At 42.6% G+C, this 27,202-nt stretch overlaps 2 protein-coding genes across 4 annotated transcripts in view; one reads left to right on the top strand and one right to left on the bottom strand.

Moving 5' to 3' along the window:
• The window catches only part of LOC126195282 (proton-coupled amino acid transporter-like protein pathetic), a 269,764-nt gene that overhangs the window by 206,815 nt on the left and 35,747 nt on the right, over nt 1-27,202 (bottom strand). The gene's annotated exons all lie outside the window — the stretch shown is intronic.
• LOC126195285 (uncharacterized) lies at nt 23,023-23,863 on the top strand. The gene is made up of 2 exons (XM_049933832.1): nt 23,023-23,118; nt 23,226-23,863. The coding sequence occupies exons 1-2, from the start codon at nt 23,046-23,048 to the stop codon at nt 23,840-23,842; spliced, it is 690 nt and encodes a 229-aa protein (XP_049789789.1). The 5' UTR covers nt 23,023-23,045; the 3' UTR covers nt 23,843-23,863.

Genomic DNA, 27,202 nt, shown 5'->3' with positions numbered 1-27,202 from the left:
TTACCCTGGTAAAAAATTTTAATTTTTATAATCGTAGCTACTTTACTTACCTGCTTAGTCTTGATAGTACATATTATCTGTAACACAGGACCTGTTAAAGACAAATTATTTTGTTCAGCGTGTTCGTTGGAGCACGTCGCCAAAGTTTATTGTTTAGTTTATTTTGTTTCTAGAACAACTGCTGTAATCATTGTATAGTTCATGGTGTTTATCATAACGACTGGGAGAGCGGTATGCTGACCACACGCCCCCCCCCCCCCCCCCCTATCCGCATCCGCAGTGAGGATGATACGGCGGTCGAATGGTGCCGATGGGCCACTTGTGGCCTGAATACGAAGTGCATTTCATGGTGTTTAATCTGTTGGCGCTTTATCCAAGTTCAATAATCTTACAGAGCATTTTCACAGAAACAATTCCTCCCATCTTAGTCCTAAATCAAACAATAATTGTAATCTTTTGCAACCGAGACACTCTGCATTTGCACTAGTTTAAAATCATAGATGCTAGAAAAATTTCACTGCTACACAGATTTATCTTTGTATCCAATGGTGGCGCCTCAGCCGAAAACCTGTTTGTACATAAATACAAATACTGTAGACAGCCGGCCGGAGTGGCCGAGCGGTTCTAGGCGCTACAGTCTGGAACCGCGCGACCGCTACGATCGCAGGTTCGAATCCTGCCTTGGGCATGGATGTGTGTGATGTCCTTAGGTTAGTTAGGTTTAAGTAGTTCTAAGTTCTAGGGGACAGATGACCACAGCTGTTAAGTCCCATAGTGCTCAGAGCCATTTGAACCATTTTTTGAACTGTAGAACATTACACTAGTGTCATGCGTGTTTTTATTCATAATGTAATACTACCTTCTGTGTGAATAAGTGACACTTAATTTTAATGCCGTGTATTTACGGAATAACAAGAAACTACTTTCATTACGATACGCAAACAGTTAAAACATGTAACAGACCGTACAGCTCAGTCAAAGGTGGAACACACGCCTTTTCTCCCTCAGATAACCGACGACTGCAGCGACACGAAGGGTATCCGAGCGCGAAATTAAATAAACATAAATTTGCCAAATCTTGAGAACAGTGGCGCCACGCACTATAGGGGACTGAGCAAAACTAAGAGAAGTATAAGAAACTGCGTTCAGTTGGAACTAAATATCTCCTGGAGTGGCTACAAACCCTCGTATAGAAAAGTAAATTACAGCTCATAAATGCCTTATAAGAAAAATCCTCCTCAGTCTCGCCGGCCGCTGTGCCCGAGCCGTTCTAGGCGCTACAGTCTGGAACCGCGCGACTGCTACGGTCGCAGGTTCGAATCCTGCCTCGGGCATGGATGTGTGTGATGTCCTTAGGTTGGTTAGGTTTAACTAGTTCTAAGTTCTACCCCTAGAACTCAGCCGAAAACCTGTTTGTTCATAAATACAAATACTGTAGAACAGCCGGCCGGTGTGGCCGAGCGGTTCTAGGCGCTACAGTCTGGAACCGCGCGACCGCTACGATCTCAGGTTCGAATCCTGCCTCTGGCATGGATGTGTGTGATGTCCTTAGGTTAGTTAGGTTTAAGTAGTTCTAAGTTCTAGGGGACTGATGACCTCAGCAGTTAAGTCCCATAGTGCTCAGAGCCATTTGAACCATTTTTTGAACCTCCTCAGTCTCCACCCGTTCAGAAAACAACGATGAAGCACTTAGGCAACGTACTGAACTGGTCGAAATGGTATAGCACAAACCAAAAGCCTCGCTCCTGAAATGCCATCCTCTGAACGGATGTTCGTCGGAATAGCGTGACAGACATTTATCCTGCAGAGAAAAGGATATTTGAGGACTACGCAACGTACGTGGTACGAGCTGCGTTTGTGCCGGCAGCGGTGTGCTGCAAACAGCGCCCTATCTATCAGCCTGGAGCACAAACGTACAAGCATCTTGCTCGACGTCATAGCGGGCGGAAGATTCCAACGGCACATTGGGCACGCGGCGACTGCGCCGAGATGTTCCCACGGCTGAGGTCTCAGCTGAATCCGGAGCGCAGCCAGGACGACAAACAACCCCTAACGTTTCCGGCAACACGTGCCAGCAAGCTAGATCAGTACGCGGAATTTTCTTGCTGGACTGTGACCGCCGGTAAACATCTGATCGTTGCCGACAAGCTAGCAGTAGATACAATGCTTTCATTGCCAATGACACAGCGCCAATGGGCATAGTGCGCAGGGAATTCAGCATCAGTCATCCAATTGACAATTACTGCTCACAGTTTCTGTTATTCTTCAGGCAGCAAAATTGTGTAGCCTGTTACTGCTTAATAGCAGCCGCATAAATGTATTATAGTGATCAATGTCGTTTAATAGCGGTGGAATTCGCCAAGGAGATGGACAGTTCAATCTCCGATGATTAAAAACTTTCGCCGCCTACTTGGAGAAGAGAGATGGTGGGTATATGATTCTGTGGAAGGTAGGAACATTCTAAGCATCTCTGCAATGAAATGAAGTTTTCGTTGTGCACATAAGTACATATTATAATGTTACTTGCTGGCTAGTTAAAAACGTGTGCCGGACTGGAAATAGGAAAGGACTGCTTCATTCGGCATGGAATGCACATTACGAGCAAGAGTTGGAATCGGACCAGCAAAACATCTTTAATTTGTTGGAAAGTTGCATTACGGTGTACACTCGCTAACCATGTGAGAGATGAATAGCCCGTCATGAGTCACAGCTAGAGTTGTAAAACTACTGTTGACTGCTGTAGACTATCAGTGTAGCCTACGGTAGTTCTCCTAGCGGCTTTGCTCAGTTAAGGTCGTACCCGCGTGACCTGTAATCACGTGTGTTGCATACTTATCGCGCTTTACCACATAACGATCGCTTTCCTTACGTACCTGATCAGTGTCTTACTACATTCCAATAAAAACCGCAAGCAATGAACCTTACAGAACAGTGCCTCCAAACCTGGGGTAATTACCCTCTGAGGGGTAAAATGAAATTTTCTGAGAGAAAAACATAAATGATTCGATTCTGTTTTAGTCACATAACTAAATTATTTTCAAGAGATCATTTTGTCAGACTCTCATATTGAGTATATAAATTACCAATAATTACTTTTTCTTGGTTAGTATCATTAATGCGGGGGATGTTACAGGTTCCTCACATAGTCCACCAACCACACACATATGTTGTGCTTTGCCCTGTACATCGCTGATGTTAAAAGTGAGACATATATGTAACAAGTGCTAAATATCTCAACAACAAAAACAAGAAGTCTTCCCCAAGTTGTAGATAGTACCTGCAGTAGTCCAAAAATTGCTTCATTACTCGCTTCGAAACACGTAAATGAATTAATTGACAGTACGACGCATCAGTAACTACACAACGGCTACTATAGTGCTGTACACAGTATTGTTATTATTATTACTATTAATAGCTGTGGTCAAACAATACATTAACAGCCTGAAACCTTCCAATTCCTACCAGTTCAAATGGCTCTGAGCACTACGGGACCAAACATCTGAGGTCATCAGTCCCCTAGAACTTAGAACTACTTAAACCTAACTAACCTAAGGACACACACATCCATGCCCGAGGCAGGATTCGAACCTGCGACCGTAACGGTCGCGCGGTTCCAGACTGTCGCGCCTAGAACCGCTCGGCCTCTACCAGTTCAGAAGCAAGGAGTACAGCAATCAAGTGATTTACGAACAGTAAGTATAGTGCACACGTTTTAACTAGGTTGATTTTAAATGAGGCTGCAGTGTGCAGGTCAAGCAAGTGCCGCAACGGAGAGCTGTAATGCAGGGGAAGTATGTTTTGCAACTAATGTCTACCTGTGTTGCCCCCCCCCCCTCCACCCCCACACACATACACACACAAACAAACTAAATATCAATCACCTTCCATCATTTTGAAAATAAAAGTTTTCCAAGAAAAGTCTTTCATTCTACAGTCTATTGGAGGAGGGGGGCAACTAACGGAATGGTTGGGGGAGGGGGGGACCAATCCTCGCTAAAGAGTGTCGTGCTTCTATCTCACAAGAGACTACATACTTTGTGTAGAAATACTATGAGTGATTAACCTCAGTGTAAGGCAGGCTTTAAATATAATTATCATTCCTTGTGATGTACTAGCTGATTACTTGGTGTTGTCTGGAAACTTTTCTATCCCACTAAGCGACATGTTTAGCAAGTTTGGCTGAAATTTGAAATGGCTCCACGCGTTCCCCAGTTATGCTTTATTACAAAATTTGATGGTCATGATCACACTCTGATATAATTACAACGAGATGATAACCAGTTTTGGCTGACTAGCAACCATCCTCAGATTATTCTTATTGGTACCTAGAAACAATGTTGACAACACTATCGTTACTAAGCGTAACTTGTGAGTACTGAAAGATTGGTCGAAGCATCGCTGTTAACATAAAGGTTTGTCAAAGTATGACAGCGTATACGCTAAAATTGGTTTTCCATTCTCCATGATTCCTATAAACACGAGAAAATAAAGCCGATGCCGCTCTACACATACTACTGATAATATGGCCTTTATAAGCTATATAATTTGAAATGCAACATGCCACAAGTATGGTTTAAAAAGTTTATTTGAATCAAATCATTATCAATATCAGACTTCTTACAGATCCATCTTCGGAGCCTCTTACAGACTTTCTTACTTTCTTGTTGGCACTGTTTCTCAGGTTGGTTGTTTTGGGGAAGGAGACCAGACAGCGAGGTCATCGGTCTCATCGAATTAGGGAAGGATGGGGAAGGAAGTCGGCCGTGCCCTTTCAAAGGAAACATCCCGGCACTGTTTCTCACCTCCACAGTATTTCTTTCCAGATGGTAAATAACATGTTTACCAAGTTTGGCTGAAATCAATCCAGGGGTTTAGGAGGAGCTTTGTATCCGTGGCTTTGCCCGTGAACTCATATTATTGCTGCTATTATTATTATTATTATTATTATTATTATTATTAATACTTAAAATCATCAGTTTTCTGATTGGTTTAGTGAGGCCCGCAACGAATTCCTCTCCTGTGCCAATCTTTCATCTCAAAGTAATAATCGCAACCTACATCCTCAATGATTTGCTGCTAGTTTTCCAATCTGTGCCTACCCACACAGTTTTCACTCTCTTCAGGTCCTCTAGTATCATGGAAGTCATTTCATGATGTCTTAACAGATGTCCTATCATCCTGTCCTTCTTTTCAGAGTTTTCCACATACTCATTTCCTCTCCGATTCTGCACGGAACCTCCTCATTGCTTACCTTATGAGACCACCTAATTTTCAACATTCTTTTGTAGCACCACATCTCAAATTCTTCTATTCTCTTCTGTTCCGGTTTTCCCACAGTCCATGTTTCACTATCATACTATCCTATGCTCCAAACGTACATTCTCAGAAATTTCTTTCTCAAATTAAGGCCTATGTTTTGATACCAGTAGGCTTCTCTTTGCGCATGTCTCACATATTTCACACGTATCTGTACACGTATTTCACTTGTATCTCTAGCAGGTTTCACCCTACAGTTTCGTTTTCCACGCAGCTCAATGTTTATGATCTCGTATCTCCTTAACTACGTGCGGTAGAATGTTATAATTTTGCAAGTACATACAGTGATATATATGTGGGTATTATCTGCATGATGTATTGCAAATAGAGTTAGTAGAAAAAAACGAGAACGTCATGAAAGATGCGGCAGTTTTAGTGCAAGAATAGCGAAAATATAGTAAGGGATAAAAATTTTTTTCTTTCATCATTTTGTATGCGCGTGTGAGAGGGGGGGGGGAGGAGAAGGAGGAGGGAGGGGCACCTACAAAAAGTCTTGTAAAGGTCTGAAATTATGTATAAAGCGTAAAGCTGGTTGCAAGTAACTTAGTGCTCTCACTCTTAGATTCTGGGTGAAAATAACCTGGCTATTCGCCCGTTGTCAGCTACACTTCTTTTCAAACCTACCACCTCCCTATGAGAGGCAGGCGGTTCTTACCCCGACAGTGGTTCCTCCAAGACAGTAAGTGATACGTGTACGAAGTTTGTTTGAAATCTATCCAGTGATTTAGAATGGCTCTGAGCACTATGGGACTTAACATCTATGGTCATCAGTCCCCTAGAACTTAGAACTACTTAAACCTAACTAACCTAAGGACAGCACACAACACCCAGCCATCACGAGGCAGAGAAAATCCCTGACCCCGCCGGGAATCGAACCCGGGAACCCGGGCGTGGGAAGCGAGAACGCTACCGCACGACCACGAGATTCGGGCAGTGATTTAGAAGATGTGGGACGTATGTACATACGAGGTGCGGCTAGAAAAAAACCGGACTGATGCTGGAAAAAACATTTATTTACAATTATTTACAATTTCATGTTATCTCCTTCAATGTACTCTCCTCCTCGGTCTCTACACCGCTCCATACGAATTTTCCACTGTTCGTAGCAATGCTGCAGATCATTTTCGGTAAGTCCATAGATTACTTCCGTCGCTTTTTCTTTTACTGCTTCAACAGTCTCAAATCTAGTTCCTTTCAAAGCTGACTTGACTTTAGGGAAAAGAAAAAAGTCACAGGGGGCCAAATCAGGTGAGTAGGGTGGATGATCTAAGATGGGAATGTTGTGTTTTGCCAAAAACGTCTTCACTGACAACGCACTGTGAGCTGGGGCATTGTCTTGGTGAAGGATCCATGACTTTTTTCTCCACAAATCGTTCCGTTTTCTCCGTACTCGCTCACATTGGGTAGCCAGGACGCTAATGTAGTAATGCTGATTCACTGTTTGTCCCTCTGGTACCCAATCAATGTGCACAATCCCTTTGATGTCAAAAAAAAAAAAAAAAAACAATCATCATTGCCTTGAATTTCGATTTTGACATTCGTGCTTTTTTTTTGTCGTGGAGAACCAGGAGTTTTCCAATGCATCGATTGGCGTTTAGTTTCGGGATCGTAAGTAAAAAACCACGATTCATCGCAAGTAATAACATTTTGTAAGAAGGTGGGATCACTTTCAATGTTTTCCAGGATGTCAGAACAAATCATTCTTCGGCGTTCCTTCTGTTCAATTGTGAGACACTTTGGAACCATTTTTGAACACACTTTGTTCATGTTGAAACTTTCATGAAGAATCTGCCTAACACTTTCCTTGTCAACTCCTGTTAACTCAGACACTGCTCTGATTGTTAAACGGCGATCTTGTCGAACAAGTTTACCGATTTTTTCAATGTTTGCATCAGTTTTTGCTGACAATGGTCTGCCAGTGCGAGTGTCATCACTGGTGTCTTCGCGGCCATCTTTAAATCGTTTAAACCACTCAAACACTTGTGTTCGCGATAAACAATCATCGCCGTACACTTGTTGTAACATTACAAACGTTTCACTTGCAGATTTTCCTAGTTTGAAACAAAATTTGATTTTAACACGCTGTTCTTTCTGTACACTCAACATTTTCCGACGCACAGACAAAACGTCAACTACTTAAAACAGACGCCACGGGCAGACTGAATGCAGGAGGCAGATGAAACTCGAGCAGTAGGCGGAGCGAGAGTCACGTGACAGGCCACGCGACTTTCAGCCTTATTACATTCGTTTTATTGTTTCACCAGTACTAGTCCGGTTTTTTTCTAGCCACACCTCGTACACTTAAGTATGAATGAAGCATCACCATTCGTCATCCTCGTGGGATATATTCATGAGTCTAGGGTTTTTCGATAAAAAAATACATCTAATGATCACTCTGCAATTCAAATTCACGTGTTCGTTAGAGGACTCATGAAACCGCTTTCAGACTATTTCTCAGCCGTTCCGCTCGTAAACTGTGAGAAACGAACACCTAAATCTTTCCGTGCGAGTTGTGATTTCTCCTCGTAGGTGCGAGCCAACAAAATATTTTGGTAGTCGGAGGAGAAAGCTGATGACTGAAATTTCGTAAAAAGATCTCGCAGCAAAGAGAAACCTCTTTGTTCTAATTCCTGCAAGAATCTAATAAGGCTACTCACATTGGTCTCCGAAATCATTTATACAAATTAAAAACAGCAACCTGCCTATAACTCTTCGTTGGGGAACCCCAGATACCACATCGATGTGTGTTTCGATTAGGTATCTCACTTATTTTTAAGGTGATGTTACTTACAATCCGTCTTGATTGCAATTTTTTTTATTCATATGACCGGTTTCGGTTCATCCTGAAACATCTTCAGATCTGATATTTCAGTTACAGGAGTAACCCGTCCAAATCCAGCAACTTTCACATGCTGATGTGACGCAGCATGTGAAAGTTGCTGGATTTGGACGGGTTACTCCTGTAACTGAAATATCAGATCTGAAGATGTTTCAGGATGAACCGGAACCGGTCATATGAATAAAAAAAAAATTGCAATCAAGACGGATTATAAGTAACATTATACAATAACTGATTGCTGCTCTCCCATCAGACATTATGTCTGTTTTTGCAAAATATTTTTAAGGTGACTTGTAATGCTTGTTACTGGAGAACCAGCAAACCGTTTTGCGAGCCGCAAACTCAGCCGAAATATTCAACAAAGGGCAGTCGCATACCTGTGACACAAGTCGTTCCCCTCTACGAGGAATCAGTAAGGTGCTCAGTTCTCACGATTTCAAAACCAGCCGTCAGTTTTCTCCACATCGTTGTGTGACGAGAGGAGATTACGCCTTATCGACAGCAGCTGTCAGGGAACAATAGAAAAAATTGGGATCATCGTCCCGCCACACCGAGTGTGTGTCCACAAGAAAAACAGCCGACGGCCGATAAACGGAACGGGCCTGTGTGGGGATCCCTCTCGCCACCCAAGGGACGCACAGCAACGCTGTCAACACGAGTGTAAGTGCGGTCTGCACGTACGTTTCATCTGGTGAGGCCCCACGCCCCTCAGTTCTGCGGAGAGCGCTATATTAAACTGCTTGAACGGGCGATTTTACGGCTTCCAGATGGGTTGTCAACTTGACACAGATACAGTTCAATCAATCAGCCTCTCTCGGCAGAAACAACCCCCCCCCCCCTTTCGCACACACATACAAAGCTCATGCGAGTAAGCTCTTGCGTTGAAAGCTGTTCCTTGAAAAGACATGATTTGAAAGCAAAAAGAAGACAGAAACTGTAGGATTAAAAAAAGCGTATGTTTGTATGTACAGTATTTCAGTGTTACACATATTAAGAATTGTTGGACTTCATCTCAGATTAATAAATACGATAAAATTATCACTCACGAACACCAAATCCAAGGTGAAATTCAGAGGGGGACTATTCGTGCCGTTTACGATTAAAACAAGACTAAGAAAGGGTGATGGTCTATCACTGTTACGCTTCAACTGTGCTCTGGAATATTTGATGAGAGAATGATACAAGGAAAATCCTATGAAAATACAAGCTGGAACCAAGAAAGATCAAATGAACTTAAATTCCTCACGATTCGCAGACGACTTAGCGTTACATACAAGAAGCCAGAAATTAAATAATAACCGCACAAAACACAGCACAAAAAACAGGACTCCAGATATCATCCGAAAAGATTGAGATGATGATAAAAGGCTCACTAATAATAAACCACATGACGGTAAGCAATAGGAAACTAAAAATATTGAAACAGTTTACTTAGGAGAAATTATAATATACAACTTGAACGAAAAACCTGCTTGGCAAGAAGTAGCTCAAAAATTAAAATAGTCTACATACAATGAAAATTTCTATCGATTAAAACAAAATTAATACATTATAAGACAGTGGTACAGCCAGAGCTAACATACGGAAGTGAAACTCTTTTTAAAGTCACTCAGAGAACCAGACTCTATAGGAAAGAAGGACAATGAAGGATAGGGCCAAAGTAAGTGGTGTAGACGGAACTGAGGCCTGTTACAGATATTATCCGTAAGAAGAGGGCTTCTTTCTTTGGCCACATCACGAGGACAGCATATACCAGACTAACAAGAAGAACTATAGAAAAGCTCTGTAATTCGACGCAACAAGTACGATGGACGAAGGAAATGAGAAAGGATATGAAGCAACTAGAAATAATCCTGGACGATCTGCAAAACAAAACAGAACAAATTGATTAAACAAAATACAAATTGTTCAAATGGCTCTGAGGTCTTTGGTACTTAACATCTGAGGTCATCAGTCCCCTAGAACTTCTTAGCACTACTTAAACCTAACTAACCTAAGGACATCACACACATCCATGCCCGAGGCAGGGTTCGAACCTGCGACCGTAGCGGTCGCGCGGTTCCAGACTGAAGCGCCTAGAACCGCTCAAAACAGAACATCTCAAGAAACTGCAAAACAAGAAAATAAGATTTAAAATGAAAATTGACAAACAAGAAACAGTGAAGAGTGTATTTGCAGATGAGAAGAGACGGAAAAGATCATAACGAACGAAAATATATTGGGCAAAACTCTGAAGGAACGACATATGCACTTATCGAAGAAGATGAGCCGCAGACGATTGAGTAAAACGGCCCGATGAGTCCATACAAGTAAAATTAATAAATGGAATGCAAAATAAGAGAACAAGAAGAAAAATAACTCAAGGGAAATTCAATGAAACTACGTTGTCATTTGAGCCGGCCGAAGTGGCCGTGCGGTTCTAGGCGCTGCAATCTGGAACCGCGAGACCGCTACGGTCGCAGGTTCGAATCCTGCCTCGGGCATGGATGTGTGTGATGTCCTTAGTTTAGTTAGGTTTAACTAGTTCTAAGTTCTAGGGGACTAATGACCTCAGAAGTTGAGTCCCATAGTGCTCACAGTCATTTGAACCATATGTTGTCATTTGTAGCAGTACACTTTTTCTTAAAGAGAACAAGGAAGGAAGATTCAGGATCAACATCCCGTCGACATCGAGGTCGTTAAGAGATGGAACATCAGCTCCCACTGCGGAGCTCTGTGGAAGGAAATCGTTTGCTTGAAACGCTACAAGAAATCCGTGGATGAGCTACACTCTGGTCATTCATACTGCAACACCAGGAAAGAAAGCAAATGATGTAATTTTACTTATTGTGCCTACACACTGTAATAGGAAGAATATATGATCAAATTTGTAAGTGATTTCGTGGCGTACACGGTACGAAATATACGATGCGCTACCCAAAAGTTCCCGGAATTTATGTGTAGGAGCGGTTATAGGCGCTTGAGTCCGGAACCAAGCTGCTGCTACTGTTGCAGGTTCAAATCCTGCCTTGGGCATGGATGTGTCTGATGTCATTAGGTTAGTTAGATTTAAGTAGTTCTAAGTTTAGGGGCTGATTATCTCAGATGTTAACTCATTTTGTATATGTAGTACGATGAAATGTCGGCAGGTGGTACACATACGTTCTTTTAACGTTAGTAGCTCAGGCGGCTTTGTGCTAGGTGGTAGCATTTAGTTTTTATGCACATTTCTCCATTCTCGTGTGGTGCGTGCCTTGCAAAACTGACGATAGCGGGTGTCTGGGAACAGCGTGTGTACACAAACTTTTGTTTCAGACTCGGAAAAACCGCTACAGAAACACATGACATGTTAAAGGTTGAAGTAAGCATTCGGGGAAGACGCCTTAGGTTGCAGTCAAACTTACGACTGTTTTGAGCGTTTTCAAGAAGGCAGAACGTTGTTTGACGATGATCCTCATTCAGGACGGCTGCCAAGCGGCATTACTCCTGAAAATGTCACTTCTGTTCGGAATACAGTGCTGGAAGATCGTGGACAGACCATCCAGGGCGTATGCAATGTAGTGAGTACTGTCTTGAGCGACGTGTTATTTACAGCGTGTGTGTGTGTGTGTGTAGCGCACTGTTTGTGCTACTCCTCGTGAAAAGCAGCAAGGGGGCCGCCAAGCTTAACGTCCCCATACGACAGACGTATCGTCTTCAACGGTGTCACATGTCCTCACTTCACGAGACACTGTGAAGAGGTTTAGTGTTTAAACCAGGACATTATCTGGTGTTCAGGAACTTTATGCCACCACTCCCCTCGCCGGTCCAATATTGGCAGAGAAACTTTTTTCCATCACCAGGATTCGAACCGGCTTACTCACAGGTCGATACGCGATTTTGTCCGACGAAAACGGCGCACGAGCATTGGTTCTTCAATTATGACGATGCGAGGTCACACACTGCGTTGGTCGCCCAGGAGTTTCTGGCGAAAACACGAATGATAGTTGTTCTTCATCCTCGATATTAAATCTACCTGGCATTCTCCAGAATGAAATTTAAAAAGCCGAAGATTACACATGGCTGGGGGGATTCAAACAGAATCGCAAGTGGTACCAAACTGGCTCATAAATAATGCATTCTACGGAGCTCTCAGTTCATGGAAAAACGGCTTCGAGAAGTGTATACACCAGCAAGGGGATTACTCTGAAGGTGATGTTGATAAATAAGATCAAGGTAAAGTTTAATTTTATTTATTACTATATTCCAGGAACTTTTGGGTAGCATCCCGTAGTACCTGAGCTACTACCGTGGAAGCAGCAACGGGTCTTACCCACCTGGTTACTAAAACTGAACTGAGCTTGGATGACAGATAAGCAGCTTCAATTGTATGCCAGAATAAGTCAGTCGTAGTGACTGAGCTTCCATATCCTGACACGTCCTCCGTGATGCTGTGCGCAGAACCTAGACCCACCTGCGTCTAGAGTTGTCGATGACTGCACCACTGTCGGTGCCATCTCTCTGTAGCAGCATGAAGGGAACGCGTAAGAATGATCGTCACGCTGACAGTCTATGGTGATCGAGCTGACAGTCTATGGTGATACATACGTCGTCGCATGGTCCATATGGAGATTGTCTTGCTGCAAACAAGCAAATTTCCTTATTCATTATATGTGAGGTGGCTGTACCAACTTGCATTGCTGGACAATGACTCGGGCGCTAGTCACGTGCAGCCGTTCCTGCATAGCATTTTAGTATGGCCCTCCTGAATCTTCGATTTCATATTAGCATAACAACTGTGCGATCTCGACCAACGTCAGCAGAAATATCAAGGACTGATCAACAACAATCTTGATGGGCCACAAGGCTCCGATGTCTTCTATTTCTCTATTTTACATGAGGCGTAACAAACCAAAATTCAAATTTGAATTAGTAACCTGCTACATAATCTTCCTTCATATAGTCAATGAAGATGGCGTTACATTGTGCGGAATGAACATTCGGAGGACACAGGCTGTATATCTTTAGGATATATACGATATAAGTATACACACATCAAAAAAAGTTTTGCATTACCTCGCTACCGAGAGTTCCAGAACCGGTACAGAAAATTGGAATATAGATCAACATAAATATCATTTCCGCCCTTTTTATTGCTCATGCAAACCACACATTGCTGTTGTACCATTATACAGCGAGACCTCCAGAGGTGATGGTCCCCCAGTAACACGTCCTCTTGCACTGATGCGTGCATGTATTCGTCGTGACATACTATCCACAAGTTCATCAAGGCACGGTTGATCCAGACTGTCCCACTGCTCAACGGGGATTCGGAGTAGATCCTCACGCTGTACATAAACAGCCCTTTTCAATCTATTCCAGACATATTCGATACGGTTCATGTCTGGAGAACATGCTGGCCACTCTAGTCGAGCGATGTCGTTATCCTGAAGAAAGTCATTCACAAGATGTGCACGATGGGGGCGCGGTCCAAGAACACGAATTCCTCGCTAAGGTGCTGCCGATATGGTTGCACTATCGGTGGGAGAAAGGCATTCGTCGTATAGCCGTTACGGCGCCTTTCATGACCACCAGCGGTGTACGTCGCCACCCCAAAACAGCAGGGAACCTTGCTGCACTCGCTGGACAGTGTGTCTAAGGCTGTCAGCCTGACAGGGTTGTCTCCAAACACGTCTCCGGCGATTGTCTGGTTGAAGGCATATGCGACACTCATCGATGAAAAGAACATGATGCCAATCCTGATCGGTCCATTCGACATGTTGTTGGGCCCATCTGTATCGCGCTGCATGGTGTCTTGGTTGCAAAGATGGACCTCGCCACGGAGGCCGGGAGTGCAGTTGCGCATCATGCAGTCTATTGCGCACAGTTTGAGTCGTAACACGACGTCCTATGGCTGCACGAAAAGCATTATTCAACATGGTGGCGTTGCTGTCAGGGTTCCTCCGAGCCATAATCCGTAGATAGCGGTCATCCACTGCAGTAGTAGCCCTTGGGCACCCTGAGTGAAGCATGCCATCAACAGTTCCTGTCTCTCTGTATCTCCTCCAGGTCCGAACAACATCGCTTTGGTTAACTCTGAGACGCCTAGACGCTTCCCTTGTTAAGAGCTCTTCCTGGCACCAAGTAACAATGCGGACGCAATCGATCCGCGATACTGACCGTCTTGGCATGGTTGAACTACAGACAACACGAGCTGTGTACTTACTTCCTGGTGGAATGACTGGAAGTGATCGGCTGTCGGACCCCGTCTAATAGGCGCTGCTCATGCATAGCTGTTTACATCTTTGGGCGGGTTTAGTGACATCTCTGAACAGTGAAAGGGACTGTGTCAGTGATACAATATCCTCAGTCAACGTCTATCTTCAGGAGTTCTGGGAACCGGGGTGATGCAAAACTTTTTTTGATGTTTGTATATGTAATGTATAAAGGGGAAACGACGGTACCAAAATCTCAAAAAGTTATTGACCGATTTACTTCAAATGTTTTTACGATATTTTAATGATCATTCAGCGGGACATAGACTACATGTACTTTCATACATATATGGATATATATGTAATATATAAATGGACATCGTTGCTACATAATATCTCAAAACGTTTTTGACCGATGTACTTCAAACTTTACACTATACAAATATTCAGACAAACAGAGGCAATATGTTTTTTTAAAATACAATGTATAGTTTTTCTTATAAAACCGACCGCGACAACGAAAATGCTGTGCTGTGCTGCGAGTATGTACGGTTTCGAGTTCGAGTAGACAAATTGTTTGCTCCAATGCATATTCTATCTCTTCTATCTTTTAGCAAAAATTGTATATCGAACAATGTGCTGTTTTGGTTTCTTCCTCGCAGTCGGATTTAACAGAAAACAGAAAAGTTGTATTCATGGCTAATCGGCTTATGATTCGAACACTACTACGGAATCCGAATCGTCGGAAACTTTGTGATCCTACTCCTTCGCACATTAAAATTGCATATGTGAAATACTGTCATTGAAGATACTACTCTCTCAGATACAGCAAATGGAGAGGTCTCTCCCATTCCCCACATACCAATGGCCCAACCGATCTACCCATTCATTTTAAGAGACTTCAATTCCCTTTCAAGGTTTCGTTCACAATAACAATAAACAAGGCTCAAGGTCAGAGTAAGGGGAGGAAATGGACATACAGAGGGGTGAGGAGGAGATCGGCAGGGAGAGGGAGACAGAGTTTAAGGTGTTTATCAAATCACATTAACATATTCAGCAATTGTGAAGCATTGCCGGGATCGCTAGCAAATAATACATGTCAGATACGAACTGCTCCAAAGTATTCCTGGGAAATAACTTTCTCGAATTGAACCATCACCACCTTGAGGTCTCCCTAATTTTGTGGATTTCTAACATATCAAGTGTTTTGTGTGACTGGAACACTCATCATATATACAAAAAATGATTCAGGCGCGAAAAAAAAAGTTTTACGATGGTATCCGAAGAGTCGATATTTTGCTGTGCTGTTATTAATCACAACTTTCGATCTGTGGCGGTACTGAATTTTTTTCATTGGGATTGCATAATATGTATGTTGTTCGATAGCCCTTACAAAAAAAAAATTCAGTAATTTAACTCTTGTCAATGTTTAAAGCGTATTCGTCGGAAAAAAACCGAACGATTTGTTACAGGCGGAGCCTTCGAGTCCTTGCTCAGCGCAGAGCTGATACCTTCCGTTTCCTGGCTACTTAAACATTTCAGTGTTATCAGTACCAAAGCATGAAACCGTCACTTTTTTAACACCTACCGAATATCAGAGTCACGCCGTTCCGTTTTGACATCTTCAACATTTTATGCAACAATATTTGTGACCGCCTAAAGTTGGATACAGCGTATATTTTACATTTCAGATAGGCCCCGAAACAATGAGTAACCGAAAAAAAAAGGAAAACCACACACTTTTGTCTGAAAGCACATTTTCCGACTGAAGTTTTACAAACGCAAGTCCGCGTATCACTGCACGTGAGAAACGTCTTGCTGTCTTTAGGCATTCGTGTTCCTCAGCAGTCAACTGGTCGGGGCCGCATTTACACGCAGGCCAATTAGGTTACAGGCTAAAAACAGCAATACGAAATTTTACAATAAAAACGTCTTTGTTCGAATATTATGGTGCGAAACCTCCAATAATCATAAAATATGACTGTAGATGTCACTATTTTCCATGGCACTTCAGTTGGTCAAACCGGTAAGGCTTTTGCGACAATGGTCGACAGAAGTTTGACGTGAGGTCGATTTTGCAGAAACTCTTCCACACCACAGTTGAAAACAGAACATATACGTATAAACTGGTGTATAGGTCATAATGACGAAAGAAACTTTCACATTATTTTTATTATTGTGTCAGAAGCATATAGGTACATGTATATACCTTTTACACAGTTATGATTAAATTCATGTTGTCCAAAACTTGGCCACTTCCAGTGTATTTTCTGTTGGTTGTTGAAGATCACCATCTGTACAGGAGACTGGGCACAATCGACACCAAAGCATGTGCCGAACTGTCTGTTCTCCACTCTCACAGAACATCATTTGGATCAGTGTATTCCCATCTTGCCAAGTTCACTTTTGATCTTCCAACTCTGGATCTCGGTCTATTCAGGGACTTTCAAGTTGTCCATTCCCCGTCATGGCCTGGAGGTAAAGCTTCAACAACTCTTTTGCAGCCAGGGGGAAGGTAGGACGTAGCCGTCCCTAGTTGTAACCTAGCTTTTTCAGCAGTGGTTCTAAGTTTCTTTGATGTCCTAGGGAAACTCTCCCTTCAGTCGTTGCGGATGCGGGTTCATGTCCATACAGAGGATGGGTAATTTCCTGTTCCACTGCCTTTCTTTCCTTGTTCGCAGCTATCTCTCTCCGAACAGGTGGTGGTGCTACTCCTGCGAAGTAGTACAGCCATTCGACTGGAGTGGATTAAAAAAAAAATCTTCAAATGTGTGTGAAATCTTATGGGACTTAACTGCTAATCATCAGTCCCTAAGCTTACACACTACTTAACCTAAATTATCCTAAGGACAAATACACACACCCATGCCCGAGGGAGGACTCTAACCTCCGCCAGGACCATCAAGCAACCTCTTACAATTCTGCAGGTTTCGTTGAAAGCTACATCCACCTGTTTGGCATGAGTTGAATTATACCAAACAGGACAGGCATACTCTGTCGCAGAATAGCATAGTGCAATTGCACATGTTCTGATTGTTTAGGGTTGACTACCCCACTGTGATCCGGTCAGTTTCCGTAGGAGGTTGTTCCTGGTGGAGATTTCCACTTGCATGTCATGCAGTGCTTTTTGAAAGTGAGAGATCTGTCAAGTGTCACGCCTAGGTATTTTGGAGCCTCGTAGTGTTCCACTTACACCCCCAACTGTACTATTTTCAACTTGCGGCTGGCTTCCTTGTTTCTCAGATGAACAGCACACGCTTAGGTCTTTGAAGGGTTTGGTTTAAGCTGGTTTGTGTTGCAGTATCTGAATAGATTTACAAGAGCATTCTTGAGGTTGTTCTCCATTGAATCAAAATCAGTGCTCTGGGTGGCTAGAGTGAGGTCGTCAGCATAGAAGATCCTGGTGTTTGGGGCTATAAGTTGGTCGTTCGTGTATATACAGGGTGGCGCAGGGAAACGGGAAATTTCGAAATAACGTCATTTCCATGAATAAATTCATAAAACTAGTAATTTATTAGCGAAAGTGAATGTATTCAGTATGGCATTATTCAGTATATCTTTACAATCAAAATGTCCAAAAGTGTCTCTTTACTTTTTAAAGATGACATCGGAAAGATGTGCTCCCATTCAGCGTTCACACTTTAACAGCCTGTTATGAAAACTCTGGAATGCGCGGTGTAGCAAATCTTGGGGAATGGCAGTGATTTCGTTTTCTATGTTCTCCTTCAGTTCATGGATTGTTGCAGGTGTACGGTAAACCTTGCCTTTAAGATATCCCCACAGGAAGAAGTCGCACACACTAAGATCAGAGGATCTCGCAAGCCATGCAATGTCACCGTTATGTGAAATAATGCGTCTTCCAAACAATTGACGAACTGCTGCCATCGATTGTCGAGCAGTGTGTGACGTGGCTCCGTCCTGCTGAAACCACATGTTTTCGACGTTAAGATTAAGCTCGTACAGTCTCGGTGTAAAGAATGTTTGAAGCATTTCAACATATCGAGCGGATGTTACTGTCACTGCACTACCATCCTCACGTTCAAAAAAATAAGGGCCGATAACACCATGACATGATACAGCACACCATATTGTGACCTTGGCGCTATGTAGTGGTCGCTGGTGAAACTCACAAGGATTGTCCTGTGCCCAATAACGAAAATTCTGTTTGTTCACGAATCTTCAGGAGGAAATGGGTTTCGTCTGATATCCATAAGTTACCAAGGAAATTCGCGTCCTCGTTGATTTTAGCCAATATCTGGCTACTAAACTCCATACGTGACACTGGGTCTCGTTCATGTAAGTGTTGCACAATCTGCAACTTATAGGGATGGAAGTCTAATTCGTGCAGTATTCTTTGTAAGCTTCGTCGCTTAATCCATAGCGAAGATGCATGCTGTCGAACGGAGCGGCGAGGACTTCTCTCGATTGCAGCTCTAGCAGCTGCAATGTTCTCTGGGGTACGTACCGTTGGAATGCCACCTGGTGGTTTCTTTTTCAAGGCAGATACGTTGTAATCGCATGCGCAGATGGGACACGTCCATGACGTCCAAGCTGGTAATGCTGTCGAAATGTTGTCTGCGCGGCAGTCGCACTATCACCATTTTTGTAAAACGCTCTCACAGCTACTGCACTTTCCGCACCAGTCCAATTCTCCATGATTACTAAATGGCAATACGTTCACATCAATTGTGGAAAGTTTCGAACATCTGCCGGCGCTACAGTGCTGCCAACTGTAACGTTCAAAATTTCCCGTTCCCCTGCGCCACCCTGTATTAAACAGCATTGGAGCCAAAACACTTCCTTGCGGGAGGCCATTCTTCTGTAGTTTCCATCGACTACGCTGTCCTTGAAAGTCGACGAAGAACCTGCGATTCTGCAGAAGGGAGGCGATGAGTCTGGCTAGACCTAAATCTTTGGTCAGACTGCAGACCTTGACTAGTAGTAGCTGGATCAAATGGTTCAAATGGCTCTGAGAGCTATGGGACTTAACATCTGAGGTCACTAGTCCCCTAGAACTTAGAACTAGCCTACTTAAAACTAACTAACCTAAGAACATCACACACATCCATGCCCGAGGCAGAGTTCGAGCCTGCGACCGTAGCGGTCGCGCGTAGTAGCTGGTGACTGACCGTATCATAAGCCGCTGGTAAGTCGACAAATGCCACTCCTAGCACCTTCGGAGCTTCAAAGCCATATTCTATGAACTGTGTGAGATTTAGCAATTGTCCATTAGAGCTTTTACCTGAACGAAATCCAGATTGCTGAAGTATAAGTGGGGGGGGGGGGGCAATTGCAAGTGATAGGCGATTTAAAATCAGTCTTTCCAGCAATTTGTAGAGAAGACAAAGTAGTGCAACTGGTCTAAAATTCTCTGGATCATTTTCTTCTTTGCTAGGTGGATTTCTCGATTAAACTTGGACCATACAATGAAAAAACTGCTACAGTATTGTACAGAAGGTAACTGAAAGAAATACGCAATAGGGTGAACAGAAACGACATTTTTATTCAAGAACAACAATTACACGGAAGTCACCGCAATTCGTGAGGGTTTCCTGGACATTACAAGCGGCGGGACATCTGTGTTAATAGGGTGTGTGATCACCACGAACGGTGGTGCATGCTCTGCAACTTGCTTCCAAGCTGGCCACAGCTTGCTACGGAATTCTTGTGGAGAGCGTTCCATTCCTCAACCAACACGGCTGACAACTGCTGGGTGATCGTCGGTGCATGTGGACGTCCTGGAATACATCTCCCCCAACACATTCCATACGTGCTTCATGATATGTAACTCGCGGGAACGGACAACCGAGTGCCGTCGCCAAAAATACTCCCGTTCCAAGAGCTGCTCCACCTGCGTAGTTCGATGCGATCGTGCACTGTCATCCTTAAAAATGAGGTCAGGGCCAAATGCACCCCTGAAAAGAAGCACGTAGGGAAGGAGTGCAGTGTCACGTTAACGTTGACCGGGCAGTAGGTCCACGCAGCATTATGCATCCTCACACCATAGCAACTGTACCGCCAAAACGATCATGTCCGATAATGCTCCTGGGTGCATTACATGTTCCTACCTCTCGCCATATGGGTATACGCCCAGCACTGTCGAACATGATAGTTTTGGTGGCCTGGTATTATGGCATGGAGTGGTATAATGTTGCATAGGCATACTGGCGTCCAAATCTTTCAATTTGGTACACTCGCCAGTCAATGTTTACAATTGAAGGGCTCGGAGAGATATAGTCATAAGCCACAACTTTCACGAAATTGAGTTTTTCATGTTGCGGCATTCTTAAAAATGTCTTCTTCACAATGTGTTGAAAAAGTTCCGTGTTACTGCAACAGATGGCAAGCTATGACGAAGTGCAGTTCTATGCTGTGCCATCTGGTGGTAGTTTCAGAAGATACATAGTCACAAGCCACGGCAAAATGGCAGGTCGGTCAGTAACGTCTGAAGCGTCTTCGGGTCTTCAACGCATATTTGACACAGACAGTAGTGGAAGTGAAGAGCTTTACCCTTTGGATCCTGTCAGTGATGAATCTTGTCATCCATCGACCAGCAGTTCCAGCTCAGATGATGTTTCGGTAAGTATATAAAACGGTTTATTTCTACTGATTAATTTCCTGTGGCTTGTGACTTTGTTTCTCTCAACATTGCCAACGCATTTGACAGCCATCCTGTGTGTTAATGTTGAAACTTGATGGGCACATTTATATTACTGCTTAATGGTGCAATAATGTAGTTTCAAAGGCAAAAGATGTATAAAAAATATTTTCTCATTAATGTGATTTTAGCGAAATTTAATGTTTTGTGTGGCTTATGACTGTATCTCACGCAAATTCTTAGACTATTTTGCTCCTCATATTATAGATTGAAATAAGTAGAATAAATGAAGAATCACCTGAAAAACCAAAGCCTTCACGGAAAATAAAACGAAATATTGATCAGTGGAAGAAAAATAAAGCAAAACGTCGACAAAATGCTGATCAGCAGTATAAGTCTTTAAAAACCAACAAGACTGTTCAGGCTGCTACTATAGGAAGTCCCTGTACTTGTTTAAATAAATGCTTCACAAAACTGCTTGGAGAGGAAGAAAACATTTTTCATTCATTTTCGGACATATACGAGGGTTGCCCAGTAAATAATGCCCCATATTTTTTTTCTCCAGAAGTATTTATTCCACAACAATCAAATTTACATATGTGAAAGACTGATGTTTTGTCTACTTGCTTTATTTTTCCACATAATCTCCTTCAAGTTCGACGGCCTTTTTCCAGCGAGACACAAGAGCGTGTATTCCCTGCCGGTAAAAATCTTTACTCTGCCTACGGAGCCAGGTTGTCACTTCGTGAATCACTTCTTCGTCATCGGCAAAACGTCTTCCACGAATGAAATTCTTCATTGGCCCAAACAAGTGAAAGTCTGAAGGAGCCAAATCGGGGCTGTAGGGTGGATGGGGTAACACTATCCAACCCAGTTTCGCGATGTGTTCACAAGTCCTCAAACTTGTGTGAGGACGAGCGTTATCATGCTGAATCAAAACATCCTATGGGTTAACATGACGCCCAAGGCGCCGAAAGCGCTGCTTAAGTTTGTCTAATGTTTTGACATAAGCCTCTGAATTAATGGTACTGCCTTTTGGCATCACATCAATGAGAATTACGCCCTCGCAATCCCAAAACACAGTCATCATGACTTTTCCGGCTGAAGGACCTGTTTTGAATTTTTTCTTCTGTGGAGAATAAGTATGACGCCATCCCATCGATTGTCTTTTTGTTTCGGGCTCAAAATGATGCACCCAAGTTTCATCACCTGTCACAATCCGTGACAAAAAGGCCTCCCCGTCAACGTGAAAGCGTCGCAACAAATCGAAAGAAATGTCTTTTCTTTGGGATTTGTGATCGACAGTAAGACACCGAGGAACCCATCTTGCACACACTTTTGAGTATCCAAGCTGATTGATAATCACATCCACACTTCCTTTGCTTACTGACAACTCCAGTGCCAATTGTCGAGTCGTAATGCGTCGATCCCGTCGAATGAGAACATCAGCCCGCTGCAACATGTCAGGCGTGACAGCCGTGGGAGGCCTTCCCGACCGCGGCAATCTCGGAGCTCCGCAGCACCGCCCTCTGATGCTTTCACCCTCTGTGCCCAGCGACCAACAGTACTCCTATCGACTGCAGATGTTCCGTAGACGTTGCACAAGCGTTTATGGATATTGCCCACGGTTTCTTCCTCTGCTACGAGAAATTCAATCACTGCACGTTGTTTCTGACGGATGTCACTTGCAGACGCCATTTTAGAACATTCCTACACCACCGCTCTCTGTCGGAGGAAATTGAAACTTTGCGTACACACGCGGGAAACTTCAAATAACTCGCACCTAAAGTTTCACATTTCTAATATTTTTTATTTCGGAGAAAAAAAATATGGGGCATTATTTACTGGGCAGCCCTCGTATAACTTTAATGCCCAGAATACTTAGCTGATGAGTTGTATGAAAATGGAACCGAAAAAGCGGAGGTTTGTTCACTATTTAAATACACAAGGTTTAATATTTTGTATATTTATTCCATTTTGTTATATTTGTCATAATTTCTTTCAAAGCTATCCAAAAAAGTCTTCCAAGAAAATATCATCCAGGGATATTACATTTTCTTATAATGTGAGGATATGCGGAATAAAGCCATGATCTGCAGGGAAGCTTTCCTAAGGGTTCATGGCACGAAGAGTGAGGAATTTGCAACTTCAAATGAAGCAGGGATTTGAAGTGCCAAAAGAAGATGGAAGAGGTTTGTATGTTACTCTGTGCTATAAGATAGGGATGTACTCAAACTGAGTACTATACAAATACTTCTATTAGGAAGAGGATATAAGCTCATCTTTTTTTTTCTTTCAGGAAAACGTGGAAACTACCCACATAAATTTCAAGACAAAGCTGTACGAAGTGTTACAGAATTTCTCAACGCCATACCGAAATATAACGGTCATTACAGTAGGCAACTGAACCCGAATACAGTGTATTTGGATGGTGATCTCACAATTGCTTCCTTATTTCGAGATAAATACTCAGAATACTGCAAGGAAAAGCAGGTTCCTGCAGTGTCTGAAAGTAAATTCGGAGAAATTTTCGTATCTGAATTTAACATTGGCTTCAAACTACCAAAAAGTGACACCTGTTCAAAATGTGATGGATTTCTAATTGTAATAAATAACCCAGAATTATGCGCAGAAGAAGTCACAGAAAAGAAACAACAATATGAACTGCATCTCATAAAGGCTGACAGAGGACAAAATATGATTGCGTCTTTAACTGCTCTGGCTAAAGAAAATTCGAAAGAGCATCATGTGATAGCAATGGACATGCAGCAAACGTTCCCCACGCCTGAACTAACAGTTAGTCCAGCATTTTACAAGAGGAAAATATGGACATACAACTATGGTATCCACGACTGTGGATCAAATAAAGGTTATGTTTCTGTGGAGCGAGAAAGAAGGAGGACGGGGTTCAGATGAGGTTGGGAGCTGCTTATTGAAGTACTTGGAGATACTAATCCTCAGACAAAACATCTCCACATAATCACAGACAACTGCAAGGGTGAGGCGAACAATTGGACTATTATTGCTTTGGAAAGGTCCCTTGTTGCTACCAAAAGATTTGATTCTGTCCAGTATTACTTCCCTGTGGTAGGTCACACCATGCTACCTTGCGATCGTGATTTTGGTCGCATTGAACGGTGTACAAGAAACAGACGTCCAATAGTGTACACTCCAGATGAATGGGCAGAAGTAATAAAATCTGCGAGTCCAAAACATTTCATTGTAACTAAAATGGAAAGAAAAGACTTCAGAAGTTTGGAAACCCTGAAGACATTGATCTCAAAACGTACAGAATCCACGTCTGGAGGTCCCCACCATTTCCGTGGAGCCACTCTATTTATGTTTGAGTCTGAAGATCCCTTCAAGCTAAGTGTAAAGCACTCTTATTCAGACATAGGAGCTTTCATGTCAGTGGATATTCGTGTCAAAAAGAAAGGAAGGCTAGTTGAACCAAATCCATATCAGATGCCAATAAAGTACAGAAAGCCACTACCAATTAACCAGAAAAAAATTTATGATGTACTGTCTCTTATGCCATACATACCTGCAGCAAATCAATATTTCTTTCGGTAATGTACTTGAAATAACGTGTACAATGATGAGATAGAGGAACTTCCTTGATGTAACTGTATCAATGAAAAAGTAATTTATAAATCTCAGGTACCTGATATGTATATATTAATGTGTAAAAATTATATATTCTGTTTGCTGTGTAAGGGTGGTTAAAATAAACCCTTAAAATTCATACTTTATGTTTTAAACAATTTTTTGGGAGATATAGTCATAAGCCACCGCTGACTACATCTTAATTAGAATCATTCTAAAAATAATATTGTCTAGCGCGCAAAGAGTTGACTATTTAACAACATGCTTCGCAAGTATTAAGCAAGTGTTTGCAGTAGAAATTAGGTTTCTATTTTGTATTAAACATTTTGAGACCTCCGTGGAACTTTAAACTCGCTGTATCTCAAAACTAGTTCGATGTGGCTTATGACTATATCTCTCCGACCCCTTCAATTTTTTCCCCACTCGTGTTTTTCAGATCGACAAAACTCTGTAGGATCTCCAGTTACCTTGAATACTGTTTCTCATCTTTTGGTTACTGAGATGATTAGTGTTCTATTCAGTAACGTTACTGGTGCTAGGAGCTGCATGCCCAAGTCAGCAGAAAGATGATTTCTCGCACTAGGGGCCCTGTAGATAGCACACTTGGGACGCTACGTTATATGTTAGGCGTATCGGAAGCTATTATCAACACATTTTATGAGCATTACGTGTTACACTGCAGATCTTTAGGTGCCAAAATGCCTGAATGTTTAATCGTTTTTCTGCAAATAAACTGAGATGTACAACAGTCACATTTTTTCATAATCAGCCAAAATCATTCCGCAAAATAAACGATTTTACAGAGCTTTTCTGTAGTTTGACTGTAACTCTCCATGTTCACTTCTGGCAGGCGCTGATGACTGTGTGTTGGTGATTGTTAGGATTCAGCTATCGGGCTTACTGATGACAGTGGCAGTGAAAGACTTTTTTCTAGATTGCTATCTTGCATTTAAGTGAAGTAATCTGTATTTTGATATTTACTGTAATATGTTAGTTGTAAAAAGTTATGGGATACTGGCAGGGAGCTAGTTTATTTTCTTTAATACTTAATACTGTTATCAAAGATAAAGAAGAAAACGCCTGACATCAAAATAGAAAGAAATAAAATGGAAAAGTTGAAAAATTTTGTTATTTAGACACCTTACTTACAAAAGACAACAGACAGTAAGGATATCAGAAAAGGAATTCCAACAGCAAAACATGCTATCAATAAAATTAGACAACTGTAAGTAAAAAAGTAAGACGTTCATCTGGAGTATGCTACTTAGGAACGTGAGAGCTGGGTACTTTTCGACAGAGAGTGTTTAGAATCAATGGCAAGGTAGACCATCTGGAAAGAAAAAAAAAAAAAAGATGTTTCGAAAACAATCAATCAGCAACGAAACCTCATGCAACTATTCAGATAACGAAAGCGAAACTTTCTCTACATTTTTCAGACACAAGTTTTTAGCAAAGGGAAGTCAAGAAACAAATTGTAGAGAATTTATTTCAGCGAAACAAAATTAGGCCTATCAAGAAATGGAGAGGAGAGCGCAAAGTACAGAAGAATGCTTTCTACGACAAAAGTTGTAACTGACGATGTTAGGGATATTCAAATAACAGATTTTCCAAATTTGTCTTTTCATGCCATGTATAGTGCATAAAAATTAAACGATTCTCCTGAAATATAATTTTCAAATTTTTGTCGTTCTTAATATTTTTATTGTATTGTACATACAGGTGACAACAGTCATGGGACACCTCCTAATATCGTGTCGAACCACCTTCTGCCCAGCGTAGTGCAGCAACCCGACGTGGCATGTAGTCAACAAGTCGCTGGAAGTCACCTGTAGAAATACTGAGCCGTGCTGCCTCAACAGCCGTCCATAATTGTGGGAAATGTCGAAATTGCAGGATTTTGTGCACGAACTGATCTCTCGATTATGTCCCATAAATGTTCGATGGGATTCATGTCGGACGATATGGGTGGCCAAATCATTCGATCGCATTGTCCAGAATGTTATTCAAACCAATCGCGAACAACAGTGGCTCGGTGACATTGCGCATTGTCATCCATAAAAATTTCATGGTTGTTTGGGAACATGAAGTCCATGACTAGCTGTAAGTGGTCTCGAAGTAGCCAAACATAGCCATTTCCAGTCAATGATCGGTTCCGTTTGACCAGAGAACCCAGTGCATTCCATGTGAACAAAGCCCACACTATTACGGAGCCACTACCATCCGTCCGCAGCTCCTGGTCGTGCGGTAGCGTTCTCGCTTCCCGCGCCCGGGTTCCCGGATTCGATTCCCGGCGGGGTCAGAGATTTTCTCTGCCTCGTGATGACTGGGTGTTGTGTGATGTCCTTACGTTAGTTAGGTTTAAGTAGTTCTAAGTTCTAGGGGACTGATGACCTCAGAAGTTAAGTCTCATAGTTCTCAGAGCCATTTGAACCAACTACCAGCTTGCACAGTGCCTTGTTGACAACTTGGTTCCATGACTTTGTGCGCTCTGCGCCACACTCGAACCCTACCATCAGTTCTTATCAATTGAAATCGGGACTCATATTAGCAGGCCACGGTTTTCCAGTCGTCTACGGTCCAACCGATACGGCCACGAGCCAAAGAGAGGCGCTGTAGGCGATTACGTGTTATTTGAAAAGGCACTTGCGCCGATAGTCTGCTGCCATAGCC

This window comes from Schistocerca nitens, chromosome 7, assembly GCF_023898315.1.
Source record: "Schistocerca nitens isolate TAMUIC-IGC-003100 chromosome 7, iqSchNite1.1, whole genome shotgun sequence".
Classification (NCBI taxonomy): domain Eukaryota; kingdom Metazoa; phylum Arthropoda; class Insecta; order Orthoptera; family Acrididae; genus Schistocerca; species Schistocerca nitens.
Note: the sequence above shows the minus strand (reverse complement) of the source record. Positions and strands in the feature narration are given on the sequence as shown.

Coding starts and splice junctions, on each gene's coding strand:
- LOC126195285 (XM_049933832.1), top strand. CDS start 23,046: ATGGCACGAAGAGTGAGGAATTTGCAACTTCAAATGAAGCAGGGATTT. Junction 23,119..23,225: donor GCCAAAAGAAGATGGAAGAG/GTTTGTATGTTA, acceptor TTTTTCTTTCAG/GAAAACGTGGAAACTACCCA.